The sequence below is a fragment of the Gracilinanus agilis genome, chromosome 2, assembly GCF_016433145.1.
Source record: "Gracilinanus agilis isolate LMUSP501 chromosome 2, AgileGrace, whole genome shotgun sequence".
NCBI lineage: Eukaryota > Metazoa > Chordata > Mammalia > Didelphimorphia > Didelphidae > Gracilinanus > Gracilinanus agilis.
Window position 1 is genome coordinate 442,831,022 of NC_058131.1, and position 26,057 is coordinate 442,857,078.

The 26,057-nt window shown below is 34.0% G+C and overlaps 1 protein-coding gene across 3 annotated transcripts in view; it reads left to right on the forward strand.

The window, feature by feature from the left end:
* PYGL (glycogen phosphorylase L) overlaps positions 1-26,057 on the forward strand; it is a 127,038-nt gene that overhangs the window by 5,455 nt on the left and 95,526 nt on the right. Inside the window, exons 2-3 of one of the 3 annotated variants that reach the window (XM_044664746.1) lie at positions 8,208-8,309; positions 20,008-20,086. The exons of 1 other annotated variant lie outside the window; for it this stretch is intronic. In XM_044664746.1, the coding sequence (XP_044520681.1) occupies positions 8,208-8,309; positions 20,008-20,086 (181 nt within the window). The remainder of the gene's footprint in view (positions 1-8,207; positions 8,310-20,007; positions 20,087-26,057) is intronic. One more of the 3 variants, XM_044664747.1, reaches the window with a different exon arrangement.

The following is a 26,057-nucleotide window of genomic DNA, read 5'->3' on the forward strand; positions in this document are numbered from 1 at the left end:
ACATAGTTATGACTAACAAGATAACCGTAACATACTAATAATTTAGAACTTAGAAGTATTATATATAGTTTTCAGTAAGATACTAACACGAAAAATTAGGATTAAATGTTTCTGTTTATGCCTAGACACAGTTGTGTAGCACTTTGCATGTAGAGTTTGACCATGTTTTTTTGTTATAAGTCAGAAGCAAGTTGAGAAACAGTTTAACCTTTTGCAAGTTTGCATTTGATTGTGTTTCAAAGATATTTTCATTGCGTGCTTGAGAAATAGTCATTGCAACCTGTTTTGTTGCAAAGTTGAGTTTTATAATTGTGTTACTTTTTTCATATGTTGTCATGCTTATATTTATATCAAAACCTTTTTTCCCTTTGTTTACTTTCCTTTTCCCTTCGTAGATAGTGGAAGACAGTTAGGAAAAGGCATAGGAATAGCTTTATGCTATTAGGAACAGAGTGCATAGGGTTAAGTTGTTAAGAATAGGAAAATTATTTTAGATATAGTGTAGAGGGGGGTGATGTGTGCTGAAATGTCTTAAGACTGCAGAATTTCCAGTGGAAATTCTAGCTACAAGAAAAGTGGAGTTACTGTGAGATTCATATTGCAGAGTGGAATTCTAGCTGCAGAGATAGGCTCAGGCCACAGCTCAGAATTCCATAGGGCCCTCCCCAAGAACTCTAAGAGAGGGGGCAGTTAAGGCAGTTAAGGTAGTTGGGTCCTGGGTTTAGAGTAGGCAGGACTCTCTGCTTGCTGGGTCTTGGGTCCAGGGTTGTTCTTGGGCCTTGAGGCTTGAATCTGAGCAAAGCCATTTAGTTCCTAGCTGCCAATCTGCTTTACCTTGATTTGACATTCAATCTATATCACAGTTTACCTTTATTTAGTTATTTAGACATAGAGGAAGAATATTTATAGGGATAGAGAGCAGATTAGCCATTCAAGTTACCTTTCCCCTTTGGGGGAGGGGCTGCTTGGACATATCAGTTTGAGGGCTTCCCAGATCTTAGCAATCCTTATTTGATCTCCCTTCCTTCCCATCCTCACATATCATTAAACCATTAATCAATTGGGAGCAGTATCTGGTTATATTTAGGGTAATACTCACAACTTCCTCAAGCTGAGTTTCTCTTGCTTTGTAGCCCAAAACTAAGACCTTTTCTCTGTGCCTGCGAGCTTCAAAGACATCAAGCTTCTCCTATTTTCTCCTATTCAATCCTGTGGGGAAATAGTTTAGAGAAAGTTATCATCTTTAGGAGTTCAGCCTTTCCTTATTTACTGTCCTGGCCCTGTAGTTAACAAGTCTGTCCACCATTATCATACAGTAACTGATTTTCCAACTGCCTAGTGGGAGGGGGGAAGTGAAGGAGCTCTCAGCAAGATTTTGCCCCGCCCATCAATCAGGCCTGTTTGTGGGTGTGGATGTGTTCTCTCCATAGACCAAAGGATCCGAGAGATTTGATCCTACAGACTTCTGACATCTTACAACTTACAACACTAGGCAATTCAGGTTAAGTGACTTGCTCAGGATCACCCAGCTAGGAAGTGCCTGGGCCAGATTTAAACCCAGTTGGGAATTGTATAGGCCATCAGAACTTTCTAGTCACATATTTGATATTTCTGGTCTAAATTAATGGCAAAGAAGACTTAGAGCTAGAACATAACCATCTAATCTAACCTCCTCATTTTACAGATGAGAAAACTGGCATCTAGAAAGGAAAAGTGACTTGCTCAATGTCACAAAGGCAGCAACCAGAGATAAGAATAAAGCCAAGATCCACCTACTTTAAATTTAATGATTTTCTGACTATACTTTAGTGCTTTTAGGCAGTAGGAATTGAGAAAAGTGAACAAACTTGAGGAATGAGATAGAAGCAGATTCAATAAGACTTCATAACATAACATAAAGAGTCAATTGGCTCTTCCTTCTCCCTTACCTTTAACTTCCCAGTATAATGACATCAGGGTTTCAAACATGGATAAAGATAATAATCTCAGTTTTGAGACATTCATGTGTAGATAACTTCTTGTGGGTGTTTATTTAGTATTAATTTAGTATTGTAGAATTTACATAGCTTTTCCCTAAAAAACAAACATTTGGAGTAGGGAGTAAGTGTCATTTAGTGTAAGCTCATTTCTTTTTTTTTTTTAAACCCTTAACTTCTGTGTATTGGCTCAGAGGTGGAAGAGTGGTAAGGATGGGCAATGGGGGTCAAGTGACTTGCCCACGGTCACACAGCTGGGAAGTATCTGAGGCCAGATTTGAACCTAGGACCTCCCGTCTTTAGGCCTGGCTCTCAATCCACTGAGCTACCCAGCTGCTCCCTCTAAGCTCATTTCTTGGAAAAAGAAAAAAATTTCTGCTCCAATCCAGGCTGAATCAATCCTTCTAACAAAGAAAAGCAAAGAAATATATCAACTAGCTACAATGTCTGATAATGCAATGTTACATTGTATCCCAAAAGCCATGTGTGGAGATGGTAAATATGTCCCTTCTGAACTTCATTATTATCAGTGGTGATGGAGTTTAATTAAATAGAATTTTTTGTAGTGATTACATAAGATCATAATGTTCTTAAAGAATAGAAAGGGACAGGAAGACGGATCCTTTAGGAAGGAAGGGAAAGAAAGGTTAGAGAAAAATTCTCTCACATGAAAGACATTTGAAATATATTTCAATTGATAAATATGAAAAGGAAAGAAGGGAAAGAGGAGATTAGAGAGAGGGTAAATTAATGGAGGGTTTATGCTTTTTTTATAGTATCTTATTTTTCCCAATTGCATATAAAATTTTTTAACATTCACTTTAAAAACATTCGAAATTCAAAGTTTTTCTCTCCCTCTTTAACCTCCCTCTAAGATGGTAAGCAATTTGATATAGATTATACATGTGCAATCATGCAAAACATTTCCACATTAGTCATGTGAAAGAATACAGACAAAAAACACACACACAGTTAAACAATATGCTTTGATCTGCATTTGGATTCCATCAGTTCTTTTTCTGGAGGTGGATAGCATTTCTCATCATGAGTCCTTTGGAATTGTCTTGGATTATTTTGTTGCTGAGAATAGCATATTCATTCACAGTTGATCATACAATATTGTTGTTACTCTGTACAGTGTTCTCTTGACTCTGCTCACTTCATTTTGGATGAATTCATGTAAGTATTTCCAGATTTTTCTGAAATCATCCTACTTATTTCTTATAAGACAATAGTATTCCATTACAATCATATACCACAACTTGTTAAGTCATTCCTCACTTGATGGACATTCCCTCAATTTCCAATTCTTTGCCTTCACAAAAATAACTATTTTGTATTTTTGCACAGAGATCTTTTTCTTCATTTTTTATCTCTAGGATATAACCTAGTAATTATATTGCTGAATCAAAAGGTAGCCATAGTTTTATAGCCGTTTGTGCATGGTTTTATGCTGCTCTTCAGAATGGTTGCATCAGTTCACAACTCCACCAAGAGTACATTAGTGTCCTAATTTTTCTACATCCCCGGAAGGATTATTCTTATGCAAAATACACTTTCAGTACAAATGGATGAAAACATTTATAGCTCATTTTATAGCTCATTTTGAGTTGGCAAAGAATTGGAACCTGAACAGGTTATGGTATATGGATATGATAGAAAGCAATGTGTGATTTTAATGAAGATTGAAGTGAAAAGAACCAAGAAAACACTTTTTACAGGAACAAAAATATTCATATTGACCTATTCCAGATTATTAAGCATGCTACTGACCTCTTGACAAGAGATGAGAGACTCAGTGTGCAGAATGATACATATATGTTTATGTTTTTCTTTTAGACATTTAAATGAATATTTTTTTCTTTTGGATGAAGCAATTACAGAAATTTATTTTTCTTTCATTTTTAACCAATGGGGTACAAGAGAGAAAGAGAACAGATTTTTGCTGATAAAAAATTTTTTTTATGAACTCTGTTACTACCTTGCAAATGACCAAGTATTGGATGATCATTCAAAAATTCCTGCTTTAGTGAACATAAGGGACCCTACCTAGAAACTGACCTCTAAATCATCCTATAAATAGGACTTAATTTTAAAAGTCTTATACAGTAAAAATTTGACAGGAGAAAAGTTGAGTGGCATACTTAAGTCAGTGAAAGATGCTTAACCTATAAGCCACAAAAATATTATATTATTATAGATCCATGTTAGAAATCTTCTCAAGACAAGATCTCTTCCTATGCAAAAATTAATAGAGGCTGTTTAATACTGGTTGTATTAGAGAGAAACTACCAAATATCAAATATCAAAGAATCTGCTTCTGAAATTGCAGAGCAGAAAAAAATGAAATTCTAAATCAAGACTGCTTGCAAATGGTAGAATAACACTATGATCCTCATGCAAGTGCTGAGATTCAGCAATTATATGAGCACAAAGGGGAATTGGCATCCAAATTTTTGACATAGCATATTAATATAGTTAGAATGGTTTACAACATGAATTGCCAGGGCTAAAGGCATATCTAAGTTAATACAATATCAAAAAATAAATAATTGATTGGTGAGCAGTTAAAAGGAAAGAAATAATAATATTCAAATAATGAGCTAAAAGTGAGGCAAACAGAGTTAAGAAACACACCCAGGATCATGTAGCTATTAATTGTGTAAACCCTGATTTGAACTCAGGTCTTTCTAACTCCAGACCTAGAACTCTATCCATTGCACCACCGTGCTGTGGTAGATATGGACTATGCTCTCATAAATAATTCATATATACTCCAAATTAGCATTATCATTTGATTTAGAGGAAACTCCTGACCAAGGAACCGGTAGTGAGAAATAAACTATATTATGCCCATGTTCTCAAGCTTTGAAACAAGATGACTGTTTTGCTGAAAATTTTTGAGATTCAGAAATATTGGGGATATGTGAGACAGAAACTAAAGCAAGACAAAATATAAAATATAGCCAGATTAAAAAAACTTGGAAGGAAGATACTTCATCTTAAGAAAAAATGGAAATTTAAGTGGAGTAAACATGTTCACAAAAAAATCAAGGTGTTCATCTTTAGATATAAATAGATAGCTAGATATTGAAATAAGTCTTTATCTTTATACAGAAAAAAACTTTGAAAAGGGTTCAAAAAGAAACTAGTGCTTTAAATAGTAGCTCAAGAATGTTGAGGCTCAGAAATAATAACTTGTTGCTTTGAGTAAAATCAGACACTATGTACAGAAATCCAATAACTTTGCCTAGAATTAAGGAGAACCCCAATTCAAACAAAGGGCAAGGGCTTAACCCAAGAACAATATCTTTCTTGTCTTGGACCTTGCCTATATAAACACCTAGGAAAAATAGACCATCTGTAAAACTTAGAAGTAATGACATCCAACCTATATTAATCAGTAAATTCAGATCTGTGCAAAATGGTCAATAAACTTATTGTAGAGGGGCAGCTGGGTAGCTCAGTGGATTGATAGCCAGGCCTAGAGAGCCAGGTCCTAGGTTCAAATCCGGCCTCAGACACTTCCCAGCTGTGTGACCCTGGGCAAGTCACTTGACCCCCATTGCCTACCCTTACCAATCTTCGACCTCTAAGTCAATACACAGAAGTTAAGGGTTTAAAATAAAAAAAAAACTTATTGTAGAAGTGAAAGCAGAGAATACTTAAAGTAATATAAAGCTGAGGTTTGGCAGCAAGAAATTTTTGATAAAATGAAGTGGGAAGGAACTTGAGAGAAGACAGTATAGAGTTAAACTGATTTACTAAGGAGGCAGGTGAGTTAAATAAGTTAGCCAGGGTCACTTGGCTATTAAAGTCTCTGAAGTTAGATTTAAATTCACCTTCCTGATTACAAGCCAAGCACTCTGTCAACTGTCTTGCCTAACCATCTCTAAGCTTCCCATTATCTACTTGGGATCCAGACCTTCATTCTGATTCCTGGACATGTCCTCACAATACTGCTTATACTCTGGACAGCATCCTTTCCTGTTTGTTTGTATTTATACTCCTTATGCATATAGTGCCTGGAACATTATAAGCATTAATCTAAATAATAACTTATGTCAATAAAAAATTGCAATTTCAGTAATCCATTACATAGGGAAATATGCAATTCATATAAAGACAGCTACATAGATTACAATTACAAAATGAAATATTCATAATCCGATGATGAAGTTCTAGCTGCACAAGCAGCTTCTTTCTGCAATGATGTTAGCCTTATGGAAACACTTTTGTGTTTTTTGCCTACTGAGTGAAACTGAAGAAAAGCACTGACTGTGCTGATTGGGCACAATACAAACTTGGGTTCTTTAACCTCAACTGGGGCATCAAAACAGCAAGTTAATCCTTTCTTCAATTCTCAATCCCATTCACCACAATGGATTTTCTAAGCCTTTTTCATTTTTCTTCAAACTCCCATATCTCCCTCGCTCTCTATCTTCTAAACTGAGAACTTTGCCTCATATTTCACTGGAAAAAAACTGAAGCTATTCACTATGAGCTCCATCTTATCCCTTATTCCTCATATTCAGTCACTCCTATGCTTTTTGCAGGTATCTCCTTCACTCTTGTTTCACACGAAAAGGTAGATCTTCTCCTGACCAAGGCAAACTGCTCTACATGTACAAATGATCCCATTCCATATTGTTTTTTCTAGCAGACTACTCAGTCACCTTTATTATCTCACTTATCTTCAATCTCTTCCTATCTACTAGCTGCTTGTTCTACCACTTACATTCATGTCCTTGTTGCCCCAATACCCAAAATGAACCTAAATTGATCCATCCATCCCAATAACTATCTTCAAATATCTCTTCTCCCGTTTGTGGTTACACTCCTTTAAAAGGCCATTTATAATTAATGCCTTTACTTTCTTTCAACTTCATCATTCAGCTTAAACTGCTCTCTCCGAAGTTGCTGCTAATCTTCTAATTGCCACATTTAATTGCCATTTTTTCCCAGTCTTTAAGCTTTTTGACTTCCCCAGCTTTTGATACTATTGTTGAGTCTGTGCCTTAGATAATCTCTCTCATAATGGCAGAAATGAAAATTACTTATGCTTGAAAGATAACACACATGCAGTAGACATTTTTATCATCACCATCATTACTATCATCATTATTATTTAGATAAGCCAGACAATATGCACACAAATACAAGCAAGCAAGAAAAAGGATAAGAGAATATCCCTTCCCAAATAAGTATCTCTTTACCTGACATTGTGAGGGACATTCCTCTCTTTGGAGACAGATTTGTAAGTTCAAGACTTTAGGAGCTCATAGTTCTCTCAGGTGATCCTGAGTGGCAAAGGAATGCATCCTGCATTTTAGAACAGTAGTATAAAATTTAAATAGAAATTAGGGTCACTAATCCATATGGGTTGCATGCAAGTAAGTAATATGCTTCATCTGATGAATCTGGAAGTATTTTTTTTTTATCCTGGTACTCCATTCTAGGAGCATAGGGCCACAACCAGTAGGCAATGGGTTGCTCAGGGTCACCCAGCTGGGAAGTGTCTGAGCCCGGATTTGAACCTAGGACCTTTCGTCTCTAGGCCTGGCTCTCCATCCACTGAGCTAGCCCAGCTGCCCCTACTTTAGGTTGCAGTTTCTTTAGCAGATGTAGTTTTTACAGGGTGGGGTTGCTAGCCCCACGCCCAACCCTCCTCCATTTTCATCGGGGCTAGGGACCGTCCTTGGCCCAGGAGTGGTAAGGGTGGGCAATAGGGGTCAAGTGACTTGCCCAAGGTCACACAGCTGGAAGTGTCTGAGGCTGGACTTGAACCTAGGACCTCCAGTCTCTAGGCCTGGCTCTCAATCCACTGAGCCACCCAGTTGCCCCATCTGGAAGTATAGTGCTCTTTATATTGATCTGGGTTCTTAATCTCTCAAAGATTTTTTACAAATATCTCAAAGATATTTACAATGTTTTTATTATGTAAAATTTTCTGTTAGTTTCTTTTCAGAAACTAGTTAGGCCTTTGATAAGGAGGGTTTTTTGTACAGGTGAGTTAAAGAGCTTTAGTATAGTATTGAAATTACCTTATCAGTAAAGGGAAATAATATTGTTTCAGTAAGTTAGTCTATTTTATACATCTATAGGATGTGTGTGTACATATATTGAGAAGCAACTTTTTCACTTTTGTTAATGACTCAGCATATCTCTCTGTCTTTTACTAGGAAAATCAAGATTCACCTATAAAATGTCACTTTATTTTCTTTGTTTCAGAGAGTTTATTATCTCTCCTTGGAATTTTACATGGGACGTACTTTACAGAACACTATGATCAACCTTGGTCTGCAGAATGCTTGTGATGAAGCAATTTACCAGGTAAATCTATACATTTTCTCTTATTCTTTTCCTTTAGACTTCAAGGAATTAACTATTTGCAAGAAATAACTTTAATTTTATTTTTTTTTTATATGGGGAAGAATAAGAGGTGACCAAGTGCTTTCATTTCCTCTTATAGTTGCATTTTAGAATTGAGGTTAGCATTTGTAAAAACTTTTTTGAAAACAGTTTTCTTCTGTTATATAAAAAACAAGTGTTAACTTTTCCTGTCTTTTGAAGAACTAAACAATGTTACTACTTTTGTTCTTTGATGGAACTCCTGAAGTTTTATTTTCCAAAATAAAATATAAACTCTGTAAACTCTTTAAGTTCCCTTATAATTTTCTCAGTTAAGTTACTCTCACATTTTTAATAAGATATGAAATACTCTTCTTTTTCATAGAAAGGCTGAATTCCACAATCTCACCAACCATATTCTATTAATTAACTTTTATATATTATTCTTCTCCAATTCCATGAAAGAATGAGGGAATCTGTATACAATTCTCAAACTTGGTGGATGTGTTAGTGAGATACACAGTTTTTGTGCAAATTAGGCTAAATTGCATGTGTAGAAATATTAAAATCCTATAACCCTTTTATTCTACAGTGCTTTCAGTTTGTATATGGAACTCTGGAACCTAAAACCTATTTTCCTTCAGATATATTAGTTTCTAATATTCACTGCGTGTAAAACCATTGGAACTTTCTTTATTTAATGTTATAAGTGGCAAGGCAGAAAACATTATTCTTCTCAATTAGTTTACAACTTAATTCAATGAAATAAATTATATTTAGTGAAAGTAGGAAAGCTTTTGCTTTCCAGCATTATAATACAATTTGTTTATTTTTAAATAGTATTTTAGATATTTTTAAAAGCATGGACAGTTTTTTTTTTGTTCTTTTTTCTCTGGTTCCAAATTCTACCTTCCTATCTATTCTCCACCCAATAAGAAGAGGAAAAAAAACCTAAAACTTATTACAAATATGTATAGTCATGCAAAATAAACTATCACATTAAGCATGTTTCTAAAAAAAGCAAGAAGGGCAGACCGCTCAGTGGATTGAGAGCCAGACCTAGAGAGGGTAGGTCCTAGGTTCAAATTTGGCCTCAGATACATCCTAGCTGCGTGACCCTGTGCAAGTCACTTAACACCCACTCCCTAGCCCTTACCACTCTTCTGCCTTGGAAGCAATACACAGTATTGACTCCAAGATGGAAGGTAAGGGTTTTAATAATAAAAAATTTTAAAAAGCAAGAAAATCAAGAAAAGAAGGGAAAAATAAAACATGCTTTATTCTGCATTCTGAGTTCTCTGTCTGGTGGTAGATAGCATGTTTCATCATGAGTTTTTTGGAATAGTGGTAGACCATTCAAAGTTGATTAACTTTATAATATTGCTATTACTATGGAGATTTTGCTCGTTATATTCACTTAACTTTGCTTCAGTTCATTTAGTTTGTCCCAGGTTTTTTGAAATCATACCCTTCATCAGTACTTATAGCACAATAGTATTCCATCATATTAATATACAACAACTTATTTAGCATTTCTAATAAAGTATTGAATAGTAATGATGAGAATGAACATTCTGAACTTATTGGAAATACTTCTAGTTTGTTCTCATTTCAAATATGCTTGCTCTTGGTTTTTTATAGATACTATTTTTCATTTTAGGAAAGTTTCATTTCTTTTCATGTCTTCTAGTGTTTTTAGGAGGAAAGGGCACTGTGTTTTCTCAAAACCTTTTTCTGTATCTATTGAAATAATCTTGCAATTTTTTTGTTTTTGTTATCCATGTTGTAAATTGTGCTTATTGTTTTCCTCATATTGAACAAGCCTACAGTTCTAGTATAAATCTATCTTGGTAGCAGTATATGGTTTTTGTGATATATTGCTGAAATCTCACTTATTTTATTTTACATTTTATATTAATATTTATTTAGGGAAATTAGTTTATAGCTCCCCCTGGTTTAGATATGAAGACCATAAATATATCATAGAAGGAATTTGTTAGGACTTTTTCTTTTCTTATTATTTCATGTAGTTTATATAATTAATTGTTTTTAAAATGTTTGGTTGAATTCATGAAAATCCACAATATCCAGGGTTTTTTTCTTAACAACTTCATTTATGGCTTATTCAATTTCTTTTTTTCCCCTAAGATAAAATTATTTAAGGGTTTTATTTTGGTGGCTAGGTAGCTCAATGAATTAAAAGCCAGGCCTAAGGGTGGGTGGTCCTAGGATCAAAGTTGGCCTCAGATACTTCCTAGCTTTGTGACCCTGGTCAAGTCACTTAACTCCCATTGCACTTAACCCTTACCACTCTTCTGCCTTAAAAACCAATGCATAGTATTGGTTCTAAGGTGGAAGGGTGTTTTTAGAAAATGTTCTTTTTTCTGTTCTATTAATCTGAACAAGTTATATTTTTGTAAATATCAATTTTATTTAGATTTTCAATTTTATTAGTATATAGTTGGACAAAATAGCTCTAAATAATCACTTTTATTTCCCTTCACTGGTTATTAATTCACCTTTTTCATTATTGTTATTATTATTATGGTAATTAGATTTTCTTTTTATAATTAATTAGTCAGTGGTTTATTTAAACTTTTTTCCATAAGTTCCTATTTTTGATTATTTTTTAACTTTCAGTTTTATTTATCTCTTCTTGACTTTTAAGATTTTTATATTGGTGTTTAAATGATGGTTCTTAATTTGTTATTTTTTAAATTTTTTTAGTTGCATTCCTAATTTATCTGTTCTTTTTCTCTTTTATTAATGTATGCATTTAGAGATATTATATTTTCCCCTACATAGTGGTTTCACTGTATTTCACAATTTTAAAAAAAATTTTAATGAAGTTATTGATTGTTTCAATAATTGAATCTGGAAACCACTCAATTTTTAGGATTAGGTTATTTAAACTAATTAATTTTTAATTTTTGCTCCTAAGGCCGTTTTGAATGTTCATTGAATTGTGGTCATTAAAGGTACCCCTAATATTTCTGCTTTTCTGCAGATTTTTGTGGTCACTTTTCTGTGAACATGTCATACATAGTTGAGAAATTAGTATATTCCTTTTTATTCTTACTCACTATTCTCCATAATATCTAAATGTTCTAAACCTCTATTAATCTCTTCAACCTTTATTTTGATTTTTTATGGTTTGATATATTTTGGTCTAAGAAAGGATAAATTGAGATCTTCCACTAGTATGGATTTATTCTTTCTTCTTTAAACTAATTTTTATTTTAAGAATTTTTATGCCATGTCATTGGGCACATACATATCCAGTATTAACATTACTTAATGTTCTATGGTATCTTTTTAAAAAATGTATCCCTCCTATTTATGTTTTTAATTAGGTTTATTTTTGATTTTTCTTTGAGATCATATATGGCTAATCCTGGCTTTTTTACATAAGGTGAAAGACAGTAAATTCTTTCTTCTCCCTATTTTATCTCTCTCTCTCTCTTTCTCTTTCTTTCTCTCTCTCTCTCTCTCTCTCCATACATATACACACACACACACACATATATATATATATATATATACATACACAAATCTATATATATACAAATTTAGTTTTAAAATTAAAAATTTAAATTTAATTTAAATAAATATATAAATATATGTGTATATATATTTAAAATGTTTCTTATAAAAACATATTATTGGGAGTAGGTCAGCTAGGTGACTCAGTGGTTTGAGAGCTGGGCCTAAAGATAGAACGTCCTGGATTCAAATCTGGCCTCAGACACTTCCTAGCTGTGTGACCCTTAATCCTCATTGCCTACCCCTTACCACTCTTCTGTCTTGGAACCAGTGTACATTATTGATTCTAAGACAGAAGGTAAAGATCTAAAAAAACAACAACAGAAATATTGTTGGGTTCTGGTTTCTAATCCAGTCTGTTATCCTCTTTCATTTTGTGGGTGAGTTCATCTTACTCATGTTCATAGTTATACTTAATTGTGATACTTATCCTTTTTTTTTTAACCTGTCCACCACAAAGTCTATTTTGCTCCTGACCACTGCCTCCATGATCTACTCTCCTCTTTTTTATTCCCCTTTTCTTTTAATCCTATCCTTCCTATTTCCCTATTGTGAAAGATGACTTTTGTGCCCAAATCTTTGTGTATGTTTATCTTCCTTCTTTGAACTAGCTCAGATGAGAGTGAAGTTCAAACTCTACCATCCCTCTCCCACTGCTCTTTCCATTTTATATACTTTTCCATCCATGCCTCATTTATATAAGGTAATATTTCCCATTCTTCCTCTTCTTTACTCCTGTCCCAATGCTGTCTTTGTCCCCATCCTTCCATTCTTTTGAGATCATCCCACCATAATAGAAATACACCCACATCTTCTATCTAGGAATTCTCTAAGAGCTTGAGTGTTTATAAAGTTCTGAGGCATTGCATGTATCTTTTTCATACCTAAGAATGTAACTTGCATAACCTTGTTTAGTCCCTTCTGATTTCTCCTTCATGTTTACCTTTTTATGTTTCTCTTGAGTTCTGTTTTAGAATGTCAGGTTTTATATTCAGCTTTGGTCATTTCATTAGGAAAGCTTGAAAGTCTTCTGTTTCACTAAATTACCATTTTTGTCCTATAGGGTCATATTCAGTTTTGCTGGGTAGGTAGTTCTGGGTTATATTTCTAGATCCTTTGCCTTTCAGAATATCATATTCCATATTCTCAGTCCCTTAATGTGGCTAAATCTTGTGTGATCTTTACAGTGGTTCCTCTTGTTACCAGTGCTAGTACAGAGGTATCCTCAAAGGTCTTTCTGCCTAAGTGTTTCTTTCCTTGTTATCTAGTTCCTTTACCATCCCTGGATGTTGGAATGATTGATCCTCACTACTGACATACTGCTGACTGCTAAGCCTCTGCTGAGTTGCTGTTACTATTCTATGGTGATGTCCTGGCCAGTCCCTACCCTAATATCTGTATAACCATCTATCTATTTTTCTAAGCTGCTCTGGACTAGAAAATATCCATTTTTTCTCCAGAATACAGTTTTACCTTCTACATTGTGACTTTCCCTATTGCAATTTTGCTATATCAGAGGTCAGAAATAAAAAATTACATTTTAGAAGTTTTATAGAAGTTGCAGATGACATGCTTAGTCCAGCAGATAACAGAAAAAGTTTAAAAACTTATTTTTACTTAACACTGACCTATATCTATTTTATGACCAAATACTTAAACAAAATTTTTTTAATATTTAATTTTTACAATTACATGTGAAAACAGTTTTCAACGAAATATGTTTCCTGAAACTATGAGGTCCAGATTGTCTCCCTCCCTCAATTCCCTCCCCTCTACTGGAGATGGTAAGCAATTTTATTTGGATTTTACATGTATAATCATGCAAAACTTACCTCTGTTTTGGTCAATGTTGTAAGAGAATATTCATATAAAACCAAAACCCCCAAATAAAAACTCAAATAAATTAAAATGAAAAATAGTATGCATGCTGACTCTAATAGTTCTTTCTCTGAAGGTGGATAGAATTCTTTGTCATAAGTCCTTCAGAGTTGTCCTGGATGATTATATTATAACATTGAGAGTAACTAAAACTTTCACAGCTGATTTTCATACAATATTACTTTTACAAGTGTGTACAATGGTCTACTTGTTCTGCTTATTTCACTGTGCATTAGATCATCTAGGTCTTTCCATCTTTTTCTGAAATCATCAATCTCACCAAATATACCACAAATATATCACCAAATATACCACAATTTGTTCACCCATTCACCAAATGGTGGCTATCTCCTCAATTTCCAATTCTTTGCTACCACTAAAAGAGCTATTATAAATATTTTTGTACAGGATCAAAAGGTAGGCATAGTTTTATAGTCCTTTGGGTATAATTCCAAATTACCCTCCAGAATTGTTGGATCCATTCACAATTCCACCAACAATGCATTAGTGGCCCAATTTTGCCACATCTCCAACATTTATCATTTTTCTTTACTTTTGTATTTGGGGATAAAAGGAAGGAAAAAAGATAGGGAAAAGGAAGGGTAGAAAAGTAGTGGGGAGTCCTTCTCCCCTCCCCCCCACCCAAAATTGACCAGGCTTTCTTCTTTTACTTAGTAAGCTAAGGAATTTAAATAAAATCCAAACTAGACTCAGTAGAAAGTCAAGAAGATTTATTTGGGATTTTAGGAAAAGGAAGGTTTGGGAAAGAATAGTAAAGGTTGATCTCTGGCAGCTAAGCAGGGACACCTTAATAAGTAAGATGCAAAAAGTTTTCTGACTTCATGTACTTTTTTCTTGAGATACATTGTGAATTTTTAGGAAACCTCAGTGACCTAAAAATTCTGTCAAATGACCATTTTCATAGTCCCTGACTAAGACAGAAATTAGTATTAACTGAATCTAAATGTCATTGATGATGAAAAAATATTAAAATCCTATACTTTTGTTTATATTATATCCTCTTTCATCTTTGAATATACTCAAAATGACTTTCTTTTGTGAGATCTCTAATTAAGCTTTCTGTAGAACTTTTTTCTTTTCATTTCATTTCACTATTTTATGAGATGATACAGATCATAAGCTTCCAATATCCTTTTCTATAAAATTTTACATACATTATATATTCTGTGGGAAATTAATATTGAATTGGGATATTTTTTGAGAAATTTTAAAACTGCAAAACAATCTCTCCTCCAGGCTATGAAACTGGGTCGTATCCAACAGGGTTAAAAGCAAATCACTTTACTGGCTTTTGCTGTAGAAAGAATGAAGACCTGCTTCTTGTATGTCTATATACAAGGACTTGATTAGATAATGAAATCAATACGTTAGGCAGCTGCCATTTTTGGACAGCAGTGACTCCTACTTGATGGGAAAAAAGAGGACCTCTTGACATCCTGAAGACCCACCTCTTCCTTGAGGTCTGAGTTCATTTCCTTCTCAATTGTTCTTCAATTGAAGATGTTCTGGGGAAGGACTGAGTGATGAAGAAAGAAGGGATCTATTTTAGCTTATATGATAGGAAGACTGAATTTTTTTTTTTTGCTCTCCCACCTCCCCTGCCAAGTTGCCTACTTGCTCACTCTCTTTGCTCCTATTTTTTGGCCATACTGTCTCACTCTCTCTCCCCACCTAGACTAGCTGCTGAAGTTTAAGCCTCTACTTTCTCTAACAAAGCCTAACTCCCTGGTTGCTCTCACTTATGTCTCTCCTTTTTGGACTCATGTGTGAAGTTTTGGCATCTGTTCAGAATGAGTAGTCATTAATAAAGTGATATTTTAAAACTAAAAAGTCAACCTCCAGGGAATTTTATTAATTAAAATTCTAAATCATTATTGCCTTTGGTTGCTGTCAAGACTGAATGCTTCCTGGCTGAGGCAATTTATTATATCTTTTGATATTCTTATTATGAGAATTCATTTATATCAGTTAAACTTCCTTAGGAAATGGTGATGTGATAAAGATGATAAAACAATAATAAGTCATATTTCTTTAGTACTTTAAGATTTATAAAATACTTTACATACATTTTCTTATATGATTCTCATGGCAACTTTGTGAAATATAGATATTATTCCCATTTTAAAAAATTCTTACCAAAACATCTTTTTAAAAAAATTATTTATTGAATTAATTAATTTAGAATATTTTTCCATGGTCCCATGATTTATATTCTTTCCCTAACTTCTTCCCTCCCCCCTCCCATAGCCAACGAGCAATTCAGCTGGGTTTTACATGTATCATTGATCAAGACCTATTTCCATATTATTAATATTTGAAGTAGTGATATCAGTTAGAATCTACTTCCTCAATCATATCCTGATCAAACTATGTGATCAAGGAAATGTTTTTCTTCTATTTTTTTACTCCCATAGTTCTTTCTCTGGACGTGGATAGCATTCTTTCTCATAAGTCCCTCAGAATTGTCCTATATCTTTACATTGCTGCTAGTAGAGAAGTCCATTACATTCAATTGTGCCACAGTGTATCAATCTCTGTGTACAATGTTCTCCTGGTTCTCCTTTCGCTCTGCATCAGTTCCTGGAGGTCCTTCCAGTTCATATGGAATGCTTCCAGTTCATTATTCCTTTTAACATAATAGTATTTCGTCACCAATATATACCACAATTTATTCAGCCATTCCACAATCAAAGGGCATCCTGTCATTTTCCAATTTTTTGCCACCACAAAGAGCACAACTATAAATATTTTTGTACATGTATTTTTCCTTATTATCTCTTTGGTGTATAAATCCAGCATTGGTATGGCTGGATCAAAGAGGCATGCAGTCTTTTAAAGCCCTTTGGGCATAGTTCCAAATTGCCATCCAGAATGGTTGGATCAATTCACAACTCCACCAGCAATGCATTAATGTCCCTATTTTGCTACATCGCCCCCCAACATTTATTACTTTCCTTTGCTGTCATTTCAGCCAATCTGCTAGGTGTGAGGTGGTACTTCAGAGTTGTTTTGATTTGCATTTCTCTAATTATAAGAAATTTAGAACACTTTTTCATGTGCTTATTGATAGTTTTGATTTCTTTATCTAAAAATTGCCTATTCATATCCCTTGCCCATTTATCAATTGGGGAATGGCTTGATTTTTTATACAATTTATTTAGCTCCTTATATATTTGAGTAATTAGACCTTTGTTAGAGGTTTTTGTTATAAAGATTTTTCTCCCAATTTGTTGCTTCCCTTCTAATTTTGGTTGCATTGATTTTGTTTGTACAAAAACTTTTTAATGTAATCAAAATTATTCATTTTATATTTTGTAATGAAAAGGGTTAAAATTTTGGGTAGGAGTTTGGGAAAAATACGGAGATCAGGTTGATAAACCAGAAACACTAAGTTTTATTCTATAGAGAAGTTTGGATAGGAATAGGAGGGAGGAAAGTGATATTATCTTATAACTATGCCTAAATTCAAACTCTAACTCTAAAAATATCTAAGAAAACCCTGATCCAATTGCCTTCAAAGGGCAGGTTCTTCTTGCCTGTCAGAATAGGCCTAAATAAACTACTTTGGCTATCTAAAATTATATTTTCTATCTATCTGCCTAATCTAATTGATGAACAGTTATCTCCTACAATCTCCTTAAAGTAGTTCTTCTTCCTCAAATTTAAATAGTGAAACTGTCCATCACAGAGACAGAGATACAGACTCCAGCTCCCTCCACGTTCTGAGGTAAAAGTCCTCAGAACCAGACTCCTTCACCCTCAAAGTTCTGAGGAGAAAAAGCCAGCTGTCAAATCCTTCCTTCTTTATAAAATATACTCTTGAAGAGACAGACTGAGATTAAGTAACTCCCTCTAACAGAAATTTTGCTCTTAAAGAGACAGAGTGAGATTAAGTAAACTCTGTATAACAGTAATATTCTCTATTTCTTGCTTGTTCTTAAATTCTTTCCTTTCCTATAGATCTGACAGGTATACTATTCTATGTTCACCTAATTTACTTATTATAGTTTCCTTCTTTATATTTAAGTCATTTACTCAATTTGAATTTATCTTGATATAGGGTGTGAGATGTTGATCTAGACCTAATCTCTCCCATACTGTTTTCCAATTTTCCCAGCAGTTTTTGTCAAACAATGGGTTCTTTTCCCAAAAGTTGGGATCTTTGGGTTTATTGTATACTATCTTCCTGAGGACATTTACCCCAAGTCTATTCCATTGATCCTCCCTTCTGTCTCTTTGCCAATACCATATTGTTTTGATGACCACTGCTTTATAGTTTAAGATCTGGTACTACTAGGCCTCTTTCCTTCCTTTTGTTTTTCATTATTTTCCTTGGTATTGTTGATTTTTTGTTCTTCCAAATGAACTTTGTTATAATTTTTTCTAATTCAATACAAAACGTTTCTTGGTAGTTTGATAGGAATGGCACTGAATAAGTAAATTAATTTGGGTACGATTGTCATATTTATTATTTTAGCTCACCCTATTCATGAGCAATTAATGTTTTTCCAATTATTTAAATATAGTTTTAATTGTGTGAAAAGTGATGTTATTCCCATTTTACAGTTGAGAAAACTAAAGACTTAGAAAGGTTGTGATTTGCCCATAGTCACTCAACTAATATGTGTCATTGGAAGAATTTGATTCCAAATTCAATACTTTTCCATTTCACTTTGTACATACTTATCAATCTCTTATTTTTTTCAGCATCACCAGCTTATTTAAATAGGTTAAGTTGTATTATCTCAATTTCAAGTCATATCTTCTCTTTTTTTTCCCTTTCTTCTAACTGGTGCTGGTTTTCATCTTTATTCTAACAATTTAATGGTTTGACCACACACAAATAACTGATTAATAACTAATCAGTAGCTAATTTTGAGGGAAATATATAGTTTGTTTCATTTTAAAAGAAGTTAATTGAGGCTTATTATGTATATCACAGCCTGATACTCAAAAAGTCAATATTCATCAAAAATAGGCATGAAACTTTTTTATATCTTACAAGCCTTTTGCCTCTCTATTTCTTACTTTTCATATTTTCCCACCAACTTTACATTGATGTTATAAAATACTAAAATATAATATATATTTAATTAAGATATCCTAATGAATTATTAGAATTTCTTTACTTTCAGATCCTCTGCAACAGATATTTATGCTTTAGTAATGTCAATTTTTCCTGTTGTCTTTGGATACATAATAAAATTCACCAGTTCCTTTATTTACCTCTTAGTAGAGAACATTATTCGTCATAAGAATTTATTGTCCAAAAATCAAGGATGGTTGCCCACTTATTCCAAGCCTTCTTCTTTGTTTTCATGGATTGTCATCATATCTCTTTTATCTCTTTTTAGCAACCATTTTTTCTTAGTAAGAATCAGTCCCCCTCATTGATTCATCCACTTTTTGAAACATGATGCAAACTGAAGTTATTACCCATTGTGCCTTTGGCAAAGAGAGTATTACAGCAACTATTCAAATAAAGACTTCCATAAAATTAAATTTCAAGCTTGTGATGTTTTCCAACTACAACACTTTCTGTTTAGGTGTCTGATGAGAATACTATTTCTGTTTCTGCCTCTGGCTAACCATCCAGATCTCTAGAAGGTCCTTAATACTCATCAATTTTAATTTTATAATCCATCTACTAGTTATAAATAATTTATAATTTTATAATCCATCTACTGGTTCCATAACAATATCAATGGAATATAGTTGTGGAACTCCAAAATTTTGAATTGGTACATTCAGCCACCAGAGAACCCCAACTCCATCTATATCTCAAGGTCATAACAGCTTCTATTCCAAATTTAAGAAAGGTGGGTATGGCCCAAAGTCCTTTCAACTTTTGTTTAAGTACCTAAGGTTTCGTATTTTTAAGTCATAGCAGTAGCTTACTAATCTTCTACTAACAAATATCTATGCACAAGTATGCTCCCTAAATATGAGGTGATTATGAGAAGCTCCTCTTTAGACTAACCACTGTGTGACCTCGTGCTTTTTTTTATCACTTTTTTTGTTATGTAGACCAAATTAATATCATACTTGCACTGGACTTATAATGTTGATGCTCCAGTGTCATAGGTCATTGTGTTTGAAGTTGCTGAGATTTCACTGGCAAAGCAAATGATGAAGTTGTTACTGAATTCTTGTTTCGGCATTACCTTTGAGCATGGGTCTTACCTCAGATATGACATTACATTTGAAGCAATAACCATTATAATTTTTCTGTTTTCAGCTTGGATTAGATATAGAGGAGCTCGAAGAAATTGAAGAAGATGCTGGGCTTGGTAATGGAGGTCTTGGAAGGCTTGCTGGTAAGTGACAGTTGATATTACTTGATGTTGTCATATTGCAGAAGCTTGTGAAATTGTAATGTTTCTGCCCTTGCAAATTAATTCCATGAACATAAATACTAAAGAAATTAGTTTATTTATCTTTGGACAAGATGAAACTAAATTTAGTTAGTAAATGTGCCTCAATTTAGTACAGGGATGAATAGTTCTCAATACACAGTTTACCTTTGCTTTGAGTAATTTTATTATATCTAGGAACTTAATATTTCTTTTTTTTTTAATATTACTAATAAGAAACAATACACATATATTTGAATAAATTTTTTATAATTTTCATTTATTTGCTTAGATTTAATTTAATTATTTAACATATTGAAAGAAAGGAATTTGGGCAAAATGCAAAGTGGCAGAGTGAAGATACAGAAGTTTGCTGGATTGCAAAAGACAGAATATGCAGAAGGGAATCTTGGAATTCTCAGAGAGGGTTCTGAGGAGTGGTGAGTTGTCAGCTTGGAGAAGTGAGTGAGAGAGCAGTGAGACAGTCACAGCTTGTAGACTCAGCTCTCCCTCTAATCCAGCTGGTGGTCCTTTTTAATCTCCTACTTTGGTCCTGATCATCATGTGAAATCCCAGTCAGCAAGTTCCTCATCTTAGTGACATCTGTTAAACTCCTGAGAAGAGAGCAATTACCATCTTGACTGATTTGGTATGCAAAATTACCTCTGCAAACTCAGCCTGAACTATTTGGTGACTACAGTAGTCTTGTCACCAGACTCCTGATCCAGCTACTAGATCTGTAACTTCATCAAAGACTATTTTGGGTGGGACAGTTAGACAAGAAGGTTGGGAAATTAGGCAGAGAGGGTGATAGTGTAGCTCCAACATTGTTGGAGGCCCAAGAGACCTTTGCAGGTCAGTGGGTTCTAGGACAGATAGGTACTTATTAGCCTAGGGAAACTCCTAGAACTCCATTCCTTACCCAATCCTAGTTATCAACTTTAATAAACCTATTGTTGTTAATATCAAGAAGTCAGATTGTGTTGGTCAGAACTCCAGGCCTGAGGGTAGTCATCTTGCCCTCAGGCCAGAGAGAAGCATCTACAACAAACTGCTATATTACCAACCTTTTTCAAGGGCCAATATACAATCTTACAATATTCAACTGTGAATATTATGTATATTTTAATGAGCTTTTGTTGGTCTTTTGTTTTTTACCCTAGTATTCCTCCCCCTCCTTCATCTAATGAATCATCCCATAAAACAAATAGTATTTTTATAAATGAGAAAAGGAGAAGAAAAAGCAGCATACAAACAAATAAAAAGGTGACTGCTTTTTAAAATAGATTTTGAAGTTTGAAAGCACTATTCTCCCCTGTGTCTTTTCATTATTTCCCTTGATATTCTAGATCTTGTGGTTTATGAAATTATTTTTATTATTTTATAAAGTTCTATAGAGCATCCTTTTAATGATTTTATTGATAAGCATTGCATCCTTTTATTTTTAAATTTTGAGTTCCAAATTGAGTTCCAAGTTCCTCCCTCCAAACCCTTTAAAAGGCAAACAATATGATATCACTTACGCATGCAAAATCATGCAATACATATTTCTATGTAATCCATTTCACAAAAAGCAAGAAAAATAAAGAAAGAAAAAACATTACACTTCAAATTGTGCTCAGAATTTATCAGTTCTCTCTCTGGATGTGGATAGCATTTTGCCTCATGAGTCCTTTGGTATTGTCTTGATCAGTGTTTTGATCATATTATTAAAGTCTTTCACAGTTAAATATCATTACAACATTGCTTTTACTTTGCACAATGATATTCTGGTTCTTCTCACTTAATTTTATATCAGTTCATTTAAATCTTGCCCTTTTTTTCTGAAACCAACCCTCTTATCATTTCCTATAGCACAAAAGTGTTTCATCACAATCATATGCCAAAACTTTCCCCATTTCCCCTAAAATCCATTTCCCAGTTGACAAGCATCTCTTCAATTTCCAGTTCTTTGCCCCAACAAAAAGTGTTGCTATAAATAGTTTGGCCCATATAGGTCCTTTCTCTTTTTCTTTGATATCTTTAGGATACAGATCTAGAAGTGATATTACTGGATCAAAAGGTATGGATAGTTTTATAGCCTTTGGGCACAGTTCAAGATTGTTCTCCAGAATCACTACTCCACCAAGAGTTTATTAATCTATTTTCCCTCACTCCCTATAGAATTTGTCATTTCTGATAAATATGAGGCAGTACTTTAGAATTGTTTTACTTTGCATTTTTCTAAACATGAGCATTTTTTGGAGCATTTTTTCATATGACTTTTTGATAGCTTTGATTTCTTCTGAAATGTTTACAACTTTTGTCCATTTATTGTCAATTCCAGTGTATTTCTCTTTTTCACAGCTTAATTTTCTTTTCCTTTTTTTTTGATATCATGTCATCATCAAGTTACTTTCACATTCCCTTAATAGTGTTATTAAGAGTTACAAGTACCATCTTGTATAGGAATGTAAGCAGTTTAAACTTATTGAATCCCTTGTGCTTTCTCCTTCCTGTTTACCTTTTTATGCTTCTCTTGGGTGTTGTATTTGAGAAAAAAAGTTTCTGTTCATCTCTGGTCTTTTCATCAGGAATGCTTGAAAATATTCTATTTTATTAAACATTTATTTTCTCTTCAAGGATTCTATTCAGTTTCACCTAGTAGGTGGTTCTTGGTTGTAATTCTTTTTCCTTTGCCTTCTGAAATATCATATCCCAACCCCTATAATATATAAGCCATTAAGTCCTGTGTCTTCATAACTCTAGCTCCACAATATTTGATTTATTTCTTTATGGCTACTTGCAATATTTTCTTCTTGACCTGGGAACTCTGAAATTTGGCTATGGTATTCCTAAGTTTTCTTCTGGAATCTCTTTCAGGAAGTAATTGTTTGATTCTTTCAATTTATATTTTAACCTCTAGTCCAAGGATATTAGTATAGTTTTCTTTGGTAATTTCTTGAAATATTATGTATTTGTTTTTTTTAAACCCCTACCTTCCATCTTGGAATCACTACTATGTATTGGTTCCAAGGCAGAAGAGTGGTAAGGGCTAGGCAATGGCGGTTAAGTGACTTGCCCAGGGTCACAAAGCTAGGAAGTGTCTAAGGCCAGATTTGAACCCAGGACCTCCCATCTCTGGGCCTGACTCTTAATCCACTGAGCCACCTAGCTGCCCCATATGCTCTTTCAGCATATATATTTGTTTCATGTAGTCCAAAGCTCCTCAATCTGTTTTCCAGATCCTCTGTTTCTACAATGAGATAATTCACTTTTTATTTTTTTGATGTGATTTTATTTTTTCTGCATATCTCATGGAGTCATTAGTTTCCAGTTGCCCAATTCTCATTTTTAAAGAATGATTTTCTTCACTGAACTTTTCTACCTCCTTTTCTATTTTTGTACTTCCTTTCACAAGCTAATTCTTTTTTAAGGACTTGTTTTCTTCATTGAATTTTTATATTTCCTTTCCATTTTTTTGTGCTTTATTTACTAAGTTGTTGACTTTTTTTTATGGTTCTCTTGCATCAGGTTTTTTATTTCTTTCCCCAGTTTTTTTCCTACCTCTATTACTATATTTTTTAAATCCATTTTGAGTGCTTCCCAACATTTTTTTGGAAATGCACTAAAGGATCACAGGAGGTATAAGGTGATAGGGACTTCACTACTAGCTTGCCTGGGCTTCTTGTGCTAGCCTGATCTCCACTTTTACCTCAGTGAGAGAAACATTTCCTATTTGCCTTCTAAGTTATCTTAGACTAGAAAATTATTTAACCCCATCCTTTTGGTGTTTCTTCATCATTAGAATTCATTTTGAGGTCTTATTTTAAGGTGGTTTGGAGGGGGATTTGGGAGAGCTTTGGTGAGTTACTACCTTATTCTGCTATCTTTACTTTGCTATCTTATTAGTAGTTTTTTTTAATTGAGAGATTAATCAGTGGAACAGGATATAACACAAAGAAGAAAATATATCTACTAGTCTTTTCTTTTAAAAATATAAAGCCGCCCACTACTGGAATAAGGATTCATTATTTGACAAAAACTGTTGTTCTGTGGATTTTTGTACCTTTTTCAATTTGGCCAAGTCTGCTTTTTAAAAATTCTTTTCAGTGGATTTTTTTTTTTGCCTCTTTTAACATTTGTCTCATTTTGTTTTTTTTTTGTTTTTTTTTAAACATTTATTAATATTCATTTTTAACATGGTTACATGATTCATGCTCCTCCTTTCCACTTCGCCCCCCGCACTCCCTCCACCCATGGCCAATGCACATTTCCACTAGTTTTGTCATGTGTCCTTGATCAAGACCAATTTCCAAATTGTTGGTAGTTGCATTGGTGTGGTAGTTTCGAGTCCACACCCTCAATCATGTCCACCCCGACCCATGCGTTCAAGCAGTTGTTTTTCTTAAATATTTCCTCTCCTGCAGTCCTTCCTCTGAATGTGGGAAGCATTCTTTGCCATAAATCCCTCAGAATTGTCCTGGGTCATTGTATTGCTGCTGGTACAGAAGTCCATTACATTCAATTTTACCATAGTATATCAGTCTCTGTGTACAATGTTCTTCTGGCTCTGCTCCTTTCGCTCTGCATCTGTTCCCAAAGGTCTCTCCAGTTCGCCTGGAACTCCTCCAGTTTATTATTCCTTTTAGCACAATAGTATTCCATCACCTGCATATACCACAGTTTGTTCAGCCATTCCACAATTGAAGGACATCCCCTCCTTTTCCAATTTGTTGCCACCACAAAAAGCACAGCTATAAATATTTTCGTACAAGTCTGTTTATCTATGATCTCTTTGGGGTACAAACGCAGCAATGGTATGGCTGGATCAAAGGGCAGGCATTCTTTTATAGCCCTTTGAGCATGATTCCAAATTGCCAGCCAGAATGGCTGGATCAGTTCACAGCTCCACCAGCAATGCATTAATGTCCCAATTTTGCAACATCCCCTCCAACATTCATTACTCTCCCCTTCTTTCATTTTAGCCAATCTGCTAGGTGTGAGGTGATACCTCAGAGTTGTTTTGATTTGCATTTCTCTAATTATTAGAGATTTGGAACACTTTCTCATGTGCTTATTGATATTTTTGATTTCTTTACCTGAAAATTGCCTATTCATGTCTCTTGCCCATTTATCAATTGGGGAATGGCTTGATTTTTTATACAATTGCTTTAACTCCTTGTATATTTGAGTAATTAGACCCCTGTCAGAGTTTTTCCTTATAAAGATTTTTCCCAATTTGTTGTTTCCCTTCTGATTTTGACTACATTGTTTTTGTTTGTACAAAAACTTTTTAGTTTAATGTAATCAAAATCATTTAATTTACATTTTGTAATTTTCTCTAACTCTTGCTTGGTTTTAAAGTCTTTCCTTTCCAAAAGATCTGACAAGTAAACTATTCTGTGTTCACTTAACTTGTTTATAGTTTCTCTCTTTATATTCAAGTCATTCACCCATTCTGAATTTATCTTGGTGTAGGGTGTGAGATGTTGATCTAGACTTAATCTCTCCCATATCGTTTTCCAAATTTCCCAGCAGTTTTTGTCAAATAGTGGATTCATGTCCCAAAAGTTGGGCTCTTTGGGTTTATCATACACTGTCTTGCTGATGTCATTTACCCCAAGTCTATTCCACTGATCCTCCCTTCTGTCTCTTTTGTTATTCCAAATGAAATTTGTTATAGTTTTTTTCTAATTGAGTAAAGAAGTTTTTTGGTAGCTTGATAGGTATGGCGCTAAATAGGTAAATTAATTTGGGTAGAATTGTCATTTTTATTATGTTAGCTCATCCTACCCATGAGCAATCAATGGCTTTCCAATTGTTTAGATCCAGTTTTATATGTTTGGAAAGTGTTTTGTAGTTATTTTCATATAATTGCTGTGTTTGTTTTGGTAGATTCCTAAGTATTTTATATTGTCTAGGGTGATTTTGAATGGTGTTTCTCTTTCTTTCT